General features: G+C 56.5%; 4 protein-coding genes across 4 annotated transcripts; 2 read left to right on the top strand and 2 right to left on the bottom strand.

Annotated features, from left to right (window-relative positions):
- Positions 1–6,274: 6,274 nt before the first annotated feature.
- GLRG_08830 (uncharacterized protein) lies at positions 6,275–9,049 on the top strand (the record flags this gene model as incomplete). Its single annotated transcript, XM_008099380.1, has 2 exons — positions 6,275–7,223; positions 7,275–9,049. 2 exons carry the CDS (start codon positions 6,275–6,277, stop codon positions 9,047–9,049), a joined length of 2,724 nt encoding a protein of 907 aa, XP_008097571.1.
- A 796-nt stretch (positions 9,050–9,845) lies between these two features.
- GLRG_08829 (cytochrome P450 family protein) lies at positions 9,846–11,623 on the bottom strand (the record flags this gene model as incomplete). Its single annotated transcript, XM_008099379.1, has 3 exons — positions 9,846–9,982; positions 10,087–11,234; positions 11,301–11,623. 3 exons carry the CDS (start codon positions 11,621–11,623, stop codon positions 9,846–9,848), a joined length of 1,608 nt encoding a protein of 535 aa, XP_008097570.1.
- An 896-nt stretch (positions 11,624–12,519) lies between these two features.
- GLRG_08828 (uncharacterized protein) lies at positions 12,520–14,382 on the top strand (the record flags this gene model as incomplete). Its single annotated transcript, XM_008099378.1, has 1 exon — positions 12,520–14,382. The coding sequence occupies one exon, from the start codon at positions 12,520–12,522 to the stop codon at positions 14,380–14,382; it is 1,863 nt and encodes a 620-aa protein (XP_008097569.1).
- A 336-nt stretch (positions 14,383–14,718) lies between these two features.
- GLRG_08827 (uncharacterized protein) lies at positions 14,719–16,053 on the bottom strand (the record flags this gene model as incomplete). Its single annotated transcript, XM_008099377.1, has 1 exon — positions 14,719–16,053. The coding sequence occupies one exon, from the start codon at positions 16,051–16,053 to the stop codon at positions 14,719–14,721; it is 1,335 nt and encodes a 444-aa protein (XP_008097568.1).
- Between the last annotated feature and the right edge of the window lie 136 nt (positions 16,054–16,189).

Below are 16,189 nucleotides of genomic sequence, written 5' to 3'. Positions count from 1 at the left end.
CTAGTAACCCGGCCGCCCACTTACAATAACGGTAGCGGTGAATTACCTCACCTTGTTCCCCGACCTGTCGTATCCATACAACGTTACGTTAAAAGCCTAAGCGGGAGGTACACGGCACCTGACTGTAAAGCTGCTTAGCGGGGTCATATACGCCGCGCGATTTTACCCTGAGACTAAGGAGTAAGAGGCGAAGGCGCTCACGGTAACATGTGATCAGTCCTCGTACCCCGCCCCCAAGACCTAACGGATTGTCAGGTGTACTTAAGTTAAACGCCAGGGTGCCGATGTAAAAGAACCTGTCGTCGTCTTACTACTCGGGACATAGCGGCTTTTTTTTACTAAAGGAGGACAACCCTTTGCTTTAAGCTAATCCTTTAACCCCTTCTTTAGTGCCTCCGCGCTGGTGATCCTCTTCATTGAGATCCCTCTGTTGCTCCGAATCTGCCCTACCTCGTCTACTTTTGATGGCTTCATCCGCAAGATTTCCACCAACTACATGCGCGCCGGCGCCTACGCCGGCATGGCCGTCATCCAGTTCCTCAGCACCATCATTACTACCAGCAGCTTGATCGCCGCTGGCGTCTTCCTCTCCCTGACGGCCATTTGCTACCTCCTCGCCGGCGTCAAGGGCCAGGCCTTCGTTGGCAGCAAGACCCTTGGTGGTCAGGGCGTTGCCCAGATGATTGTCTAGAAGAGTCAACAGCAATGTCGCGGCGAAGAAGCGCAGATCGAAGGAGCCCCCGAGCCCTCGTCCACAACCGCAACCGCAACCGCATCGACAGCTGAATCGGCATAGGCAAAATTGAATGATATCCAGTGCTTCGAAGCACGCAGAACATGGGGGCGACAGGAGGGGAGGGGACGAGTGTATACGATTGCGAGTATCGAAAGTTCATGGTGGCCATGACCGCGTGTGAGGCGCAATGGCGCATGAGAGGTCCCAAAAGAGACAGACGCGAACTGTGTTTTTGATATGCAACGGCCGGCATATTCGGAAAGGAACTTGGCGTCCCGGAACAAGCTCAGGCTTTGTGTGTACGACTTCGGTTGCGCTTTGGTTTCCTAGAAGCTCCCGAAATTATGATGGCTTTCTTCATTGTACTGAATTTACTGTTTGGGAGCATCTCTCTGGCTGCGTCGTTTCGCGCTCAGTCGTTGTGTCTGTTGATGCGTAGTACAACGTGCTCTATGCCCTGCGCGAACGTTGGAAGGGAACCGGCTTCAAGGTGGCCTAGTGAGAGCTTGCCAGCTCGTGAGAATCCCGTCGCATGCTCGCAAGCAATCTCAAGTCGGTGTAGCTCGATCCGGCCCCCGTTCGTCTAGGGAACGGTGAAGGCGAACAGACCAACGCTGGCCAACAGCGGGGGAGGGGGAGCCGGCAGAAAGCCCCAGTCGCCGGCTCCGCGGCTTAGTTTGATGCCAAAAGCGCGTAGCCGGGCCAATATAAAGCCCCATGCGACGATATCATGCACGCCATGAAGCTCGTGACCAAGCAAAAAAAGCCACCAAAACATGAAATAACAAAAATAAGAATAAAAAGCGTGGCAACAAATGACCACTTCTATGCGGTTCCCCAGCCAAGCGGCTCTAGATTTGGGGGCAACGGCCGGCTTTCCCTTTCCCCTCATATTGTCGACACTCGCAAATCGAGCCAAGTGCCGGAATCTTGAATTACTAGGTGTTGACGTATGCGTCGTCATCCTCCGCGGGGGGAGAAGACCTTGACATGCTACTACTAGTACTCCGTACACTAAAATACTGCTCAACTCACTAATGTGGTTGTCCAGGGCCGTCAACACGGTGCGGCGTCATCCAGATCTCGAAGAAAGAGCAAGCAGAGGGAGGGGGGGGGGGGGGGAAGTCGTGACAAACGGGAATTGGCAACATGGCATCTGTGGCCATCTTGGGTCGCTTGACATTGAAATGGCGTCATGTAGTGTAGCACTACAATGTGGGAACAACGCAGGAGTGTGGCCAGAAAGCTCTGGCCCGCTTGACGACGGCGGCGGCGGCGCACAGCGAACGAGTGTTGGAGAAGAGACTGAATGGAGCCTCTGGACCCCGATCCACCAACCATTTCAGTCCATGACAGTGACGATGCTTCCCGTTTTCCAAACGGCCGCCGCCGCCCCTCCCCACAAGGGTCCTGCAAGATGAAGAAAGGGCGGGTGAGAGAAGGCTGGCCAATTCTACTGATGCTCCGATGTAGTTGCTGGAAAATTCGACATGTCTGAACTTGTTTGAATCAAATTGGGTTCCTGCTATATAAAGCTGGAGTACGTGTAGGTACACTGCTCAGTTCCCCATCTCGTCGGGCTCCGCCTGAACATCTGTCATCTATCATCATCCGAAAGGCAAGACGGCTTGCCGGGTGCCCTTCCAGGGACGACGTCCGTGGATCGATCGTCAAAGGCTGGGGCTGCTGGTGGCTCTTCCGTGTCCAGTTGTCCGTAGCTGGGAGGTCTCCACTTGAATTTCTCTCATTCCGAGTCATCTGTGATTCTAGGGCAAGTTGGACGGCATGGCCATCGTGTCTAGAAGTATTTGATGTGTGGATAGCTAACACACACGTAGTACGGTGACAGCGGCAGGAGAAGCAGGCGGTTGCAAATGCCTCCTTGAAATGCCTCCTCAAAATGGCTCTCTTGTACCCGCGGGCGCGCTCGCTCGGGCGCCCGTCAAGGTGTAATCAGGTTGCCAGAGATGGAAGTCCGAGAGGCGGTGCCGGCTGAATCCTAGCGATGGTCCAGGTGGTCCAGGAAAAAGCGCCCGCACGTCCCAGCGCGGGAGGCGGGAAAATTGAATTAACTGGATCATGTTTCCGATTGTTGCGGTGAAGGACGAGTGCGGATGCATGCTCTCTCAAGTGGCATGGGAAAATGGCCGACTGGACGAGGGGATTGCGAATCACGATGTACCGATGCTAAGTTGTCGTTGGAGGTCGGCAGGGTTGTCCTGAACGGCTCCCTCTTCCGTGCATATGCTGTTAAGGTGTTGGATGCGTTGTATTGAGATTTGAGCGGACGAGACGCCGTCTCCTAGCCAGCTGCAGAGAGCCCGTGTCTTCTTCCATGCAGCGGTTGCAGCATCCCGTGGTCTGGACGGTGGGGCTGACTTGCTTTGCTTGGTGTAGTGTACTGTAGTAGCCGGCAGTGTAGAGCGTAACCTAGGTATCCGTACCTAGTATGTTGGTGGAAGAGTCGAAGACCTTCCTGACGCACAGGTTGTGCCGCACTGTAAGACTTGCAAGTTGGTCTCGTTGGGCTAAAAGGCGGGAGAGGGAGAAAGAGAGAGAGAGAGAGACAGATAGAGGTGTAGATGTACTGTACCTAGCTGGGCCACGTCTTCCCGGTTCACACATCCGGTTCCTGGAAAAGTACCTGTGGGACTCGAGGTGGTACCTGCTCTCGGGGCCGCCTATGCCCTGGGCGTGGCCCCGCCTGAAGCTGGACGTTTGGGGGGGTTGGTAGTCGTGGTCAGCGGGTGACTTTTCGAACTTTTCTCAGTGGACAGTTTCGATTGGGGCGTGGGCGGGCTCGACCTTGGACCAGACAACGCCCCTGTGGAGCACTTCCCCCCGGTCTACTACGTACTGTTGTGGTCCCTGCCCACTGTGGATTGACTGGCTGTCCTTTTGCCCGCTGCACGCCGCCGAGCCTGGTTGAAGACTTCAAAAAAGAAAAGAAGAGAAACAAAAGAATTGTGGCCGGTTCTTCGAACGGCCTCTTGAATCCTTTCGAGGGATGAACAATGCCAGGGGACAGACAGAGGAGCAGCCAAAGCCAAGTACTGAGGAACAGACCAAGGAGAAATGGCCGGATGTGGTGTGGCTGGTGGGCGTCGGTTGAAAGCAAAGGAACCCCCGGCGTCCCAGCTGGACTATTCTTGACGCAGGACGGGATGGGTTTCGCGTTTCTGATTCTAGATTTCGACGCTGACGCGAGCACGCAAATGGGACGCAGAGCAAGTTTGATCTGGTCGAGCCGCTGACAGCTGATTGATGGCCGAGGAACCCACAGAGGCCCTGTGCTGTGCTGTGCTGTGCTGTGCTGTGTCTTGTTTCCCCCTTTTTCCTTCCCCGTCTTTTGCTTCTATTTCTAGCGACTTGCCTCGGGATCCCGGAGAACGGACTGATGTGTTTTGGGCTGTTGTGTTGTGTTTGTGTTGGATTTGGTTCATTCGGCATTGCGTCTTGCTTCTTGCTTCTTGGTGCTTGGTGCTCGGTGCTAGGGGCCGTTGTTGCCAACCTGATCGAGCCCCCTTTGCAGACAGGCAGGCTGGCTTGCTTGCTTGCTTTGCATAACTCTTCTTCGATCGATCGATGCGAGGTCGGACGGTTGAGAGTTTTTTTTTTTTTTTTTTTTTTTTTTTCATTTGGTCGACTATTCTGGTCGGGGAGCCAACGAGAGAAGACGAGCTGAGGAACGGCGGAACAGGTTAGGTGGCTGTCCCATAAACGACGAGACTCGAGTCAACACAATGGCCAACTCAGCTTCATACAGATAGGTATGTGTACACCAGCTAGCTGCAGCTTGTTCAACGCAATGCAATGCTGCTTTGTCGGGTGACTGATCCATAATTACTACAAGTTAGTCTAGACAACCTTGCGGGCTGTCCGCATCGTTCAAAGGGCGGGCTTCCCCTGACGTCGGAGAATGAGGGTACGTAGAAATGTACATCACCACGATAGTCGGCAGCAAGAGTACATGTATTGCATCCCCCTCTGTTTTGCCTGCTCCTTCCTGCAGCAGATCCAGCGCGTAGTGCTAGGTACGGTAGTCTACGGGGTAGGTATACCTACTGTATGATGCGCTAGTGGTCGAATGGCGGGGTACAGTGGAGTCCCAGAAACATACCAGCACGGACCGTGCTAATCTCAAAGAGACTTACTGTATAACAGCAATGACAACCAAGAGCTCCCTCGCCCTCTCATGCCACACCACATACACTCTCTCTCCTCTCTCCCTCCCGCAGCAAAGACGCATTGCGTTGCCAGTGCAATTTGTCTGAACGAGCCAAAACCTACCACGGTCCACGGCCCAGCGAGGTACTGCTGGTGGCACTTGCCTCTGATTTCCGCTGTACCGGCATCGAGCATCCCTGCTTCTGTGTCCGGGAATACGTCGCTCGTGACTGGCTCAATGGCGGCAACAGTACCGTCACCAAGCCAGCTGGTTTCGTCAACCCAGAATATAAAAGCTCGAGGTCATGGTGGCTTTTCCTGCTCGCCAATCCCCCCTTGACTTGCTCGTCATATCTGTTCAATGTGTCTACTCAGTCTACCAGCTATTCACTTCACCCGCATACACTTGCTCGTCGCCTCCACTGTGTTGCAATAACACCAGCTCAACAAGACGACAGACACCCACCCCACAACTCGATTTCTTATCCCTTATCTCTCTCCCTCCCTCACTCTCTCTCTCTCTCTCTCTCTCTCTCTCACACACACACACACACGCAACCGAAGCTGTAAGTGGCTCTCCTCAATGCGTCGTCATATTCTTTCCTGCCCTGCACACCACACACCCCACCGCCGCCCTGAGCTTCTCGCCTGGCATATTCCCCCTCCCACCTCCAAGCGGTCGGTCACCCAATGCTCTGCTATACAACGTCAGCACATTTACCATCACAACTCCCCGCTTGCTGCAGCTCTTGGGGCAGGACATGCCTAGTCCACTTGGATTTGCCTACCAAGGCTGCTGCGCTCAGCCATCACCAGGGTTGGCGCAAACGCGCTCGAGTTGAGAAGGCCGTCATCATCGCGTTGTGCGGTGCGGCGCGGCGCAAGCCTCTTTTGCTGCACTCGATCGTGACATGACATCCCCGTCTTATCGCTGGGGGGCCATCCTCTTCCCCTTATCGACACCATTGAGCAACCAAACCCAAAGCTGCTGCCCCCAACGATCCTGCTTCCCCCCCTGCCTATCTAGCTTGTCAGATCTTTACTGCCTTGTCCTCCATCATTACTCCAGTCTGTTATCTTGCATTCAATTGCCGACCCTGTCCACCAAAACAGGGCGGGCGCAAAGACACGACTCACGCGAGGACGCGAACCAGGGGGCATAATTTGCTCCTTGCTTTTTGGTACACCGCCAGGAACCTGTGAACTAACCGCACATTTCTTCTTTTCTTCAGGTTCCAGTTTCTTCTAGAACAAAAAACCTTATATCCTCCGACCATAACCCACCCTTCGATCTCACGTCCATCTTAAGCTTGTTTGCCAACATTTACTCGGTTCTTACTCGCGTCATCGACCAAATCACACAAACACAAAATGTCGGCTGCATCAGTACAATCTCCCGTTATCCCTCCCCGGCCTTCTAGGAGTCAGGACAGGGAGGAGAACACGAATACCTCGTCCGTCCCCAAGATCCCTCCTCGTCCCATCAAGCGTTTCGACCGCTCCATTTCCCCGAACCCCGATCGTTTCGCGCCCTCGCCCTTGAACGAGAGCCCCTTCTCCAAGAGTCCCAAGGCCACCCGTTCGTCTCCAAGCAATGGCTTCCTATCCTCACAAGATCCCCTCCACCGTCCTGGCAGCGTTTCGATGCCTTCTGTTGGTGAGGAAGGCAATGAATATGACGTCGTTAGCGAAAGCTTGCCCAAAACGCCTACCTCGCCTGAGCACACCCGCTTCGCTGCTGAGGATCTCAAGCTCCATGCCCCCAAGCCTACTGTTCCCGCCCAGAGTGCGAAGCAGAAGGTTATGGCCGTGACCCGCACCGATTCCGACAGGGCGGCCTCCTATGGCATCGGCAGGCCCAGCAGCGACGATACCACTAGGCCCAGTAGTCTCAGGAGGAAGGCAAGCTCTAGTGCCATGTCGCAAAGGTCGGAGAGTGCCTTCGGCGACGAGGAGCATGGCATTCCTGAAATCGGTCAGCGAGTGCCCATGAACCCCAATATTGGCGATGTCCAGGCCCCGTCCCCGGCTCCTGGCTCCGCCGCTGCCGATGGCTTCCGTTCGGGGACTCCTCGTCACCATTCTCGTAAGCATAGTTCGCGCGGTTTCAACGAGTTGCCCCCCGGCAGCTACGGTCTCCACGGTCATACCTCAGCGCCCCCCAAGGACAAGTTCGAGAGGGCCTGGTACGAGAAGCACCCTGATTCCCTGAAAAAGGATTGCAAGCCTTCTCTGCACGATCGCCAAAACGACTATGCCTTGAGCAGCACGGATCTGAACAGGATTGTCAAGGAAACCCACAGCCGGGGTTCCGGAATGGGTAAGTCGACATGAGCAAACCCTCGACGAAGATAATGACTAACAAATATAGGCACCTCCGCCGCCTATGTCGGTACTCCTAGCGAGGAGGTTGGGTATCAGGCGTCCGAGGAGTACACCTCTCGCATTTCTTCTCCCGAGCTTCAGCGCATCAAGTCTCCTCTGAGCCCCCGGCCAGGTTCCCACTCCGAGCTTTCGCCTGAGAGTGCTGCCACCCCCGGCAGCGATGAAGGCACAATCCACGTCGACGAGTCCCACAACCGCCGCAGGAGCTTCATTTCCCACGACTCTGGCCATGAGAACAAGTACAGCGCACCCATCCTAGCCGAAGATGAGCTTGAAAAGGATGTGCATCCTTACGACCTTCAGCCAGCCGTCGAGCCCCCGCCAGAGCGCTCCGGCAGTACCTTCGAGATGGAGAAGGCCCCCAGTAAGCCCACAAGTCGACCTACCAGTATCTACCGCAGCCAATCGCAGACGGAGCCGACCTCGACTCCTCTGGAAGATGTTGAAGAATACGAGCCGCTGTTCGATGAGGACGGCACGGAGGTGAAGAAGCCCGAGTCTGAGGCCAACACATGGAAGCCTCGCCATAAGTTCCCGAGCAAGGACGTTTGGGAAGATGCTCCCGATAGCGTGAACTACACCGCCGAAGTTTCAACACCTGAGCCTACGGAAACCGAACGTCCTTCGTCTAGGCGCCGTTCCGAACACCCCGTCGAGAACCCCGCCCTTGAGTTCGCTCGCAAACAAGAAGAGCTTGCAGAGCAGGAAGCCCGCGGCATCCACACCAAGGAGAAAAAGCCGGTGTCCATCGCCCTGCAACAGCCCAAGCAGGAAACCCGCCCGGGGATTTCGAACCGCTTCCCGAGTCGCGATGTCTGGGAGGATACTCCCGAAAGTTTGATGCACGAGGCTGTTGTGGATACTCCCGAGCCAACGGAGGAGTCCCCTGTCGATAAGCCCCACGTGCCAGCTCGTCCCCAGAAGAAGGGTTCCGAGTCTAGTGCTACTGCGGAATCACCTTCAATCCCCGAGCGCCCGAGGCCCAAACACACCCTGAGCAGCGACGACAAGTCAAAACCCGCGGCCTCGGAGAAGCCTAAGCCTCAAGTTCCCGCCCGCCCCACCAAGACTCTCCCGTCCGGCGCCGATTCCAAGGAGCAGGATTCCGCACCGAAGCCGAAGCCAGCTATTCCTGCTAGGCCTGCCGGAGGCAAAATTGCCGCCCTTCAAGCTGGTTTCTTGTCCGATCTCAACAAGCGCCTACAGATTGGCCCGCAAGCTCCCAAGAAGGATGAGCCGCCTGCTGCAGATGTCCAAGAGAAGGAGAAGGCACCGCTCTCTGATGCCAGGAAAGGACGTGCTTGTGGCCCCCAGCGTAGGGCCCCTGTAGCGAAGAGCGCGGTTCCCGTCGCCGCGGCCAAGTCTGGACCTACACTGTCCTTTTCTCCCCTTAGGACTTGCTGGAGTATTGGTGACAGTGGGGTTCTCGAAGTCGAGGAGTCATCAAAATCCGAAACTACCAAGGAGCCGGCCCCCAAGGTTGAAAGTGCCTCGCTGGAACCCCATGCAGTCGAGCTTGAGACCAAGGCTGAGGTTCCTGCGGCGGACCAAACCGCCGAGGACCTGTCTGAAGAGAAATCAGAAGAGGACAAGGCTGAGGCCCCCGCATTCGTCGATGCCAAGGTCGAGGCGCCCAAGGAGGAGGTCAAGACCCTTGCTGCCAACACTGCTGGTGAGCCTGTAATCGAGGCGACCTTGGCGGAAAAGAAGGACGACATCGAGCCTGTTGAGGTGAAGCAAACGGGAGGCGAGGCAGCGTAATTGCCGCGGTCCTGCCCGGCACGAAAGTGAGTGACTCTAGAGTCGCATGAAGCGGAGAAAAGCACTAGACAGGCATCCTATCTTTGCGTAAATGGTTTCGCTTCTTCGGTTTGATGGGTCTCGGGTCATCAAGTATATTTCCACGTTCCCTAACATTGCCGTAAGGCTCTACAGCGTTTTTGTTTAATAGGTAGCAATCTGATACTGCGTTGTTGTCTCTTTCCGATGGAAGGACAGCGTACCGCCCCGCCTGCGCGTCGGCTTGTGGATGATATCTTACATAGCCTGGTGCGTGATGTTGTCGACTTTGTTCAAGGTAATTCCCGCATTGCTAACCCAAGTATAATCCTGCGGCGACCGCTTTTTTCGTATCGCAATGAGTGCGCTATCGGCCTATGGCCCCTGCACGCCGCGACGACATGTCCAAAAGGTGGGTTGGGTTTGTATAACCTGAAGTGAAGCGATGTCGAGGGCTGCCAGGACGGCATGGGTAATGTGAAGTGCTTCACACTATGCCCAGTGGCGAGTGTGTCTGGTTTTGCTTGGGCACTAATTAGTTGACAGAGGACAGTAAGTAGTAGATAGGCACTCGCAGACTCAACAGCAAGTCTTGGGTCATGTGGATCACTATCCTGGATGAAACAAACAAGTAAAAAGCTCAAGATGAATAAATAAAGTCTATTTGAAAGGGGAGAGCATGTTGCAGTTCGGCCCAAGTCATGGATGCGCAATAGGGCAACCCGAGTCCTCTTGTTACCAGCAGCGTGGTGGACAACCATATCTCGGCCGCCCATGTCTATACATGTTCAAACCTCAGAATCAGGCGCTCGGCTATTGGTCTAGCCGTGTAAGTGTCGTCCTGATCAATATCCGTGTCGTCCACGATGTGGGTTGTGAAGTTTGTCCAAATCGCCGCAGCGATGAGTTTCATCTCTACGTCAACAGATCATCAGCAAGTCACTTCTCGGCGCTTTTCATTCGTAGGAATGTTTTCCATTTTTCTTCTTTTTTTTCTTTCTTTTTCTGTTGGGGCTTACCGTTCATGGCAAAGTTGGAGCCGACACACATCCTGCCGCCGCTGCCAAACGCCCAAAAGTACCGCGCCATCTCCCTGCGCCGCTCGTCGTCGATATCCGAGTCCGCCATCCAGCGCGTGTGGTCCCAGGTCTCTGGGTGCGGAAAAATTTGGGCGTTGCGGTGGAGCGTGTAGCCCAGCGCCGCGACACGGACGCCGCCCGGGACGTGAAACCCGCCGAGGCGGCAGGGCGGGGAGTGTGGAGTCCGCCGTGGCTCCGGACCGGGGATCGGGGCATGAAGGCGGAGAGTCTCCATGAGGACGGCGTGGAGAAGGGGCAGGGCGTCAACCTGTTTTGGGTCCGGGAGGTGTGCGGGGAGGGAGGCGTCCGAAGGCATCGCGAGGGACGGGGAGAGGGTCAGCAGTTCACGACGGAGGGAAAGTTGGAGGGCGGGCGATTGGGAGAGGTGCCAGGCGAGGTATGTCAAGGCAATGCCGGCGGTTTCCTGGCCAGCAAGGGCTTGATCCATCACTTCGGAAGCCACGGTGAGGTCCTTTTGGAGTATCGTGGTGTGGTAGAGGAGAGACGCTTCGCCGTTTGCGAGGCGCTCCTTCTCGATGCCGGCTTCCAGGGCGCGCAGCACAACGGGTTCGTCCGCAGGATCTTGTTCTTCCTGTTCTTCAGCAATACCAGCCGCCTTGCACAGCTTCTTATTCCACGCGGCGATCTCGGCGTTGGCACCGTCGACCCATGACGGGTACGGCTTCCACCTGCCCCGGGACACCTTGGCGCAGAGCGCCGTCAACCGCGGCAGCTCCTGGGGCCAGAAGGCGTGGCTCGCCCGGGCTAGGTAGAGCTGGAGCCAATGGTCCCTGTAGGCCCTGTCGCGGATGAAATCCGTGGCGTTGCGGAGGCCGAAGATGTAGGCCGTGATGAAGTCCATCGCGGTGGCGAGGAAGGTGGAGAAGACGTCAATGCCGTCGGAGCTCAGGGTTTCAGCAGACGCCGAGGCCGAGAGAAGGGGCAGGAGACGGCCGAAGAGAATCACGCGAGATTGGGCACCGGCCGCCTCGGAGGCATGGATGAAGGATTTGGCATAGACGTTTGAGACCATGCGTTTGCGGAGGGAGTGAGGTTTGGAGGGGAGGGTTGAGAACATACAAGGGACGCTACGGTAGCGCCGTCAGCCGTGGAGCCATAAGGTTGCTTCGATGTTATGTCGGTTGTGAACTCACCCATAGTTATCGAAGATGGAGTACCACTCATCCTTTTCGAACCCCCCCTGGTACACCGTCTTGAGAGCATCGTAACCGTCAAGGCTCAGCTCATTGGGGGCTATTCTCAGAACTGGGCCAAGTCTGCGGTGCGCTTGATGGAGGGTCCGGTTTTGGCAATTCGTCTTCCTTAAGTAGAGGACCCAGAGGGGAGAGATGTGACATGACCAGTGCGGGACAGGAATCCTGGACAGCGATGAGAGGAAGAGAGGGTGGACAACGAAGTGGTAGAGCAGCCAGGCGGCGACGCTCGCGATAAGGATGGGTATGAGATTGGACCCCATTCTTCCGAATGGAGGTAAGTGTTTGGATATAGTATAGGCTGTTCGACTCAACTCTCACACTTATATGGTCGGTGGCTTGATGATGATGATGGGACGGGTGACTCGAGACGGTGCATGCTTCCAAGAGTGAGAACCAAATTTGATGGTGGATGTAGGCTGCACCCTTGCTTTATCATTACCTAGGAAGTGCTCTAGTCCGTCAGAGATATGCGGAGTGGTTATCAGGACCTCATCGCTCATGTCGCCGGTGCCATACTGGCGTTATCTTAGAGTTGTTGCGACTTTGCGCTAACAGCGGGGTCATCACTAGAGATGCAGAAACATGGACCGGGGGCTATGAGTGCCATGGCGGTCGGCTAACTTCTGACTTGCATACCGAGCGCTTGTCTCGGTGTGCATTTATCTAGGTATATACGGATACTTAGTTAGGCAACCCATTGTGTCATAGGCGGGCCACCAATCCCTGCAATCCTGACTGCAGAGGCTGCCGCGCGCCATGTCCCCAGTCATTATGAATGACTCTTTTGAATCATCCTTCAACTGCACGCACGCACGTTTCTTACAGCTCTTTAAATAACTGCTTTTCGCCACACTAGGAATTTGATCATGAAGGCCTGGGGTTTTATCTGTACTTCAAAGACACACTCATTCTAGAGCAAGCTTTCCCACTGGACTTCACAACAATAGCTACAATACTTTTCCAAGACCCCTTCTCATTCCATCTCATCCATTAGTATCCCGACCTCCTCCACCATACATACCCTCCCCACAACCCACAACCCTGGGTTTCATCTCATTCTATCAGTTATCACTCTTCATGTCACAAAAACCAACCGCCAGACAAGATAGACAGAGGTTTCGGACAAACTCTGGAACCAAGAGAACCAAAACATACAATGTTTGACCAACTGCCAGACGACATTGTCTTGGAGATTGTCTCCCACTTGAGAACCGCCCGCGATGTAGCCCACCTCGCCTCGTCGTGTAAGCACCTCCATCTCCTCCTCAGCGAGGATGGTTGGCGCACCTTTGTCAGGACCTGCTTTCCCCTCCTGTCCCTCCCGCTGGGCAAGGCCCCGAGATGGGATGTCCTGGCAAACACACTCACCCGCCAGGCGCGGGCCTGGGACACAAAGGCCTTCCAGCCCATTGCCTACACGGATGACCACTGCCGGGATGGCAACTACTTCACCGGTTACACCAACGCCGGGCGTCCCTTCCATCCTGTCATCGACGCCCGCCTAGTCTTCGACAACACCTGGGAGCTCGTGTCGTGGGGCGCGGGCGAGGATGTCGTCGGCCGCTTTAGGCCCCTCAACAGCGGCGGGCGTGGGGAATCCGACGCCTGGTTCCGCATGGAGGGTAAGGCTAAGGGCTACCGTGCGGGAGTGGGCGACGTCACGGCCATCCGCCTCGTCGAGCCGGAGGGGAAGCTAGGTCTTCTTGTCGGCAGGGCCAACGGCGACTTGCAGCTCGTGTCGGCGGCCCCGGGCAGCGCCGGCAGAGCCCTCGCGACCTACAGAATCCCGGCGCCCATGGGAGGTCTTGAGGCGACGACGTGGACGTCTATCGGATCAATAGACACACTACCCAACCAGTCGTCTCTGGTTGCCGGAAGCCGCGCCACCGTCAGCTTGTTCCCTCTGAACATCGCTGGAGGAACGGGCAAGATCACCCTCCCGCTGGACTCGCAGACATTCGACGTTCCTGGCCAGAGAGGCACGACGCAGTTCGTTCACTCTACCAAGGCGCTCAATAACGATACCATCGTCTGCGCGCTCTCTGGCGACGCCAACCCAATCCGTTACCTCACCGTCACCCCCTCGGGCTTCACCCCTTCCCTTGCATCCAAGAACCCGTCACTTCTGGCCTCCCGCGGCATCGACCCGGACAGGAAACAGACGGTCCGCGCGATTCACCCTGTCAACCCGGGCCCGGCGGGCCACTCCGACCTCCTTCTGAGCGCCTGGGACGACGGCACCGTCCGCCTTCTGGATGTCCGCACGCCGTCACCCTACGACGTGCTTTACCGAGACATGTACCAGCCCTTCGAGACGCACTCTTCCCTGCTGGCTTACGGCTCGGATCGCTTCGTCGCGGGTAGCAACGAGCTCGAGGCCCTCAAAGTCTTCGATTTCCGCTGGAGCAAGACGTACTACCACTCGGCCGCGCTGCCGTGCTGGTCCGGCATGCCGTTCCCTGACCCCCTGCGAAGAAGTAGCAGTCGCCCGCTGAGCATGCGCGGCGTTGGGTGCGACTACGCGAGGGGCCGGGACTGCGTGTGGCACGAGCGCTCGTGCAAGGACTACTACCGGCCCAACTGCCGGTTCCACGTGATGCCGTTCCGTGACGCCGTGCGGTCGTCGACGAGCCGCATCTTCTCGCTGGCCAAGGCGTCGGACGTGTCGGAGTCGTTCTATGTCGGGCTCGCGGGCGCCGTGGCGGAGTTCTCGACGGCGCCCGGCGTCGCGGAGCGGCAGCAAGGGCAACATGAGGACGTCGTCGCCCCCGGGGTGGTCTCCGCGGCGGAGAAGAGGGGTTGGAGGGCCAGGGCCTCGCAGTTCAGCTTCGCCGAGACCGGCGACGGGCTGCTGGACCCGGGCGTATCGATGAGCACGTTCATGCCGGATCTAGTGCAGCGGTTCGGGGACGAGGTCGGCGCGCCGCAGTTTCGGGAGTGGTGGGCCAAGACGCCGCCCAAGACGGCGGTGTGGCATCGGTGGGACAAGAGCTTTTGGCGGCCGACGCACTTTATGTAATGAGCTGGGGCTTGCGCATACAACGACATGTTCGTGGGAGGCTTGGCCGTGGAACGTTGTTGTCCACCAAGAGGAAGGCATCGCTGGCTAGCGTAGGAGGACGGATGAGAGAAACCCGATACGCGTACTAGTTGCTGTCACGGGAGGAAATCATGAAATGGTTCTGGGAGTTTTAGGAAGCATAGAGCAAGCGACGTTTTACATTGGTCGGAGTTAAGAAAAGCGTAAGTAGATGAGATTTTTACAAGTGCAGCAGTGATCAGTTTGAGATTGGCTGCTCTCAGAGCCCGAGTCAAGTAGAATGGTTTATAGCAGCAGCAGCAGCAGTAGTACACATCACCAGCGGTTATTCCGCTCACCGCCTCGCCCTGTGTCGCCCCTCCGCTCTCTTTCGATCATTGCATCGAATTCTGCTTGGGCCTTGTCCTTTTCCGCTTCCTTGTCCTTGTCGACTGCATCGTACGTGTAGTAAGCCTCGGACTCACTCTGCTGGGCCTGGTAACCGCCAGACGCTCGCAACGGCTGTTTCGAGGCCTGCCGAACGCGATCCCACGCTGAGCCAGATTGGACCGATGACTGGGACCTGGGGGTTGGTGCGAGAGGCGATGCGTCGTCAATCTCCAGGTCGTCGAATGCGCTGCTGTTGTTGTTCTTGTTGCTGCTGCTGCCTTGCTGAGAGGACGAGCCCTTCTGACCCCAACCCCAGCCAGGCCGTCCTTCCGAAGATGGCGGCTCACTCGAATAGCTCATGGGAGGAGCACGATTGGGCTCCATAGGCAGAGTATAGCCACTGGCGGTTCTCAAGTCGCTGAGAGCCACGTAGTCCTTGTTCTGCGCGGATGTGTCATCGCCGCCGCTGTCTCTCCTCTTCTCGATGAGTTTATCGATATGAGCCAAAATCCTTCGCTGCTCCTCAATCTTGCGTTGACCTTCAATGAGGGCAAGGCGGAGTGCCCGGTCCGGAAATTCCGTCTTGTCAGGGTGATCTGACTGGGCGGCAATTTCCTCCTCAGCGGGGAAACTGGCCACATGTTTCTCTAGCTGGCTTATCAGAGCAGCTGTCATCTCTCGATGACGGATGAGGGTTGCTAGCGGTAGCGTTTCGGCATGGCTCTTGACCAGCCTCTCGGGCTTCATATCCTTGCGAAACTGGCTGAGACGCTCATCGCGTCGAGCGGTCGTAATGGCCACTGTGGTCGCATACGAGCCGATAAATGGGGAAACGGCTAGACTGGAGAAGACGAAGTAGGCGGAGAACCTTGTGATGTGCCACATCCGGTTCGCGAGGCGGCCTTGCAGATGCGGCGCCATCGCGGTGGGAAACACATCGGGGCTGAACTTTTTGAACTTGGGCTGGAAGAACGGGAAGCGGTAGGTGCCACGCCCTGTCCATGTCAGAGCAGCCGCCAGCATGGCACTTGCTGGGACTGCCCAGGCGACGGTCTGGGCCTCTTTGTAGGTAAGGTGGCAGAGGATGTTCACCTCTTCCTGGGTGGGGTGGCGCCCCATGCCCTTGGCAGAGGCGGCGAGCACCCTCCTCATGTGCTCGACATATCTCTCGGGACGGCGAAACAAAAGACGCTGCAGAAGCGTGAGCTCCGGGGGTGGGATGTGGTAGTCAGGAGACGTATATCCGTCTTGGTCAAAGTTGGAATCATCCATTGAGGCCATCTTGTCAACATTGATGCCAGGTCTCGGACGACCTGGCAGTTGTACAATGTGCGTTCAGATAGACCAAACCAGTCAAACACGTGAAGCGTGGTTGTTGAGCGAAGTTGGTGCTGATTTGGGTTGATGGCTTCATCCA

The sequence above is a fragment of the Colletotrichum graminicola genome (assembly GCF_000149035.1).
Source record: "Colletotrichum graminicola M1.001 genomic scaffold supercont1.41, whole genome shotgun sequence".
Lineage (NCBI taxonomy): Eukaryota > Fungi > Ascomycota > Sordariomycetes > Glomerellales > Glomerellaceae > Colletotrichum > Colletotrichum graminicola.
The sequence above is the reverse complement of the archived record's forward strand: the minus strand, read 5'-3'. Positions and strand labels throughout refer to the sequence as shown.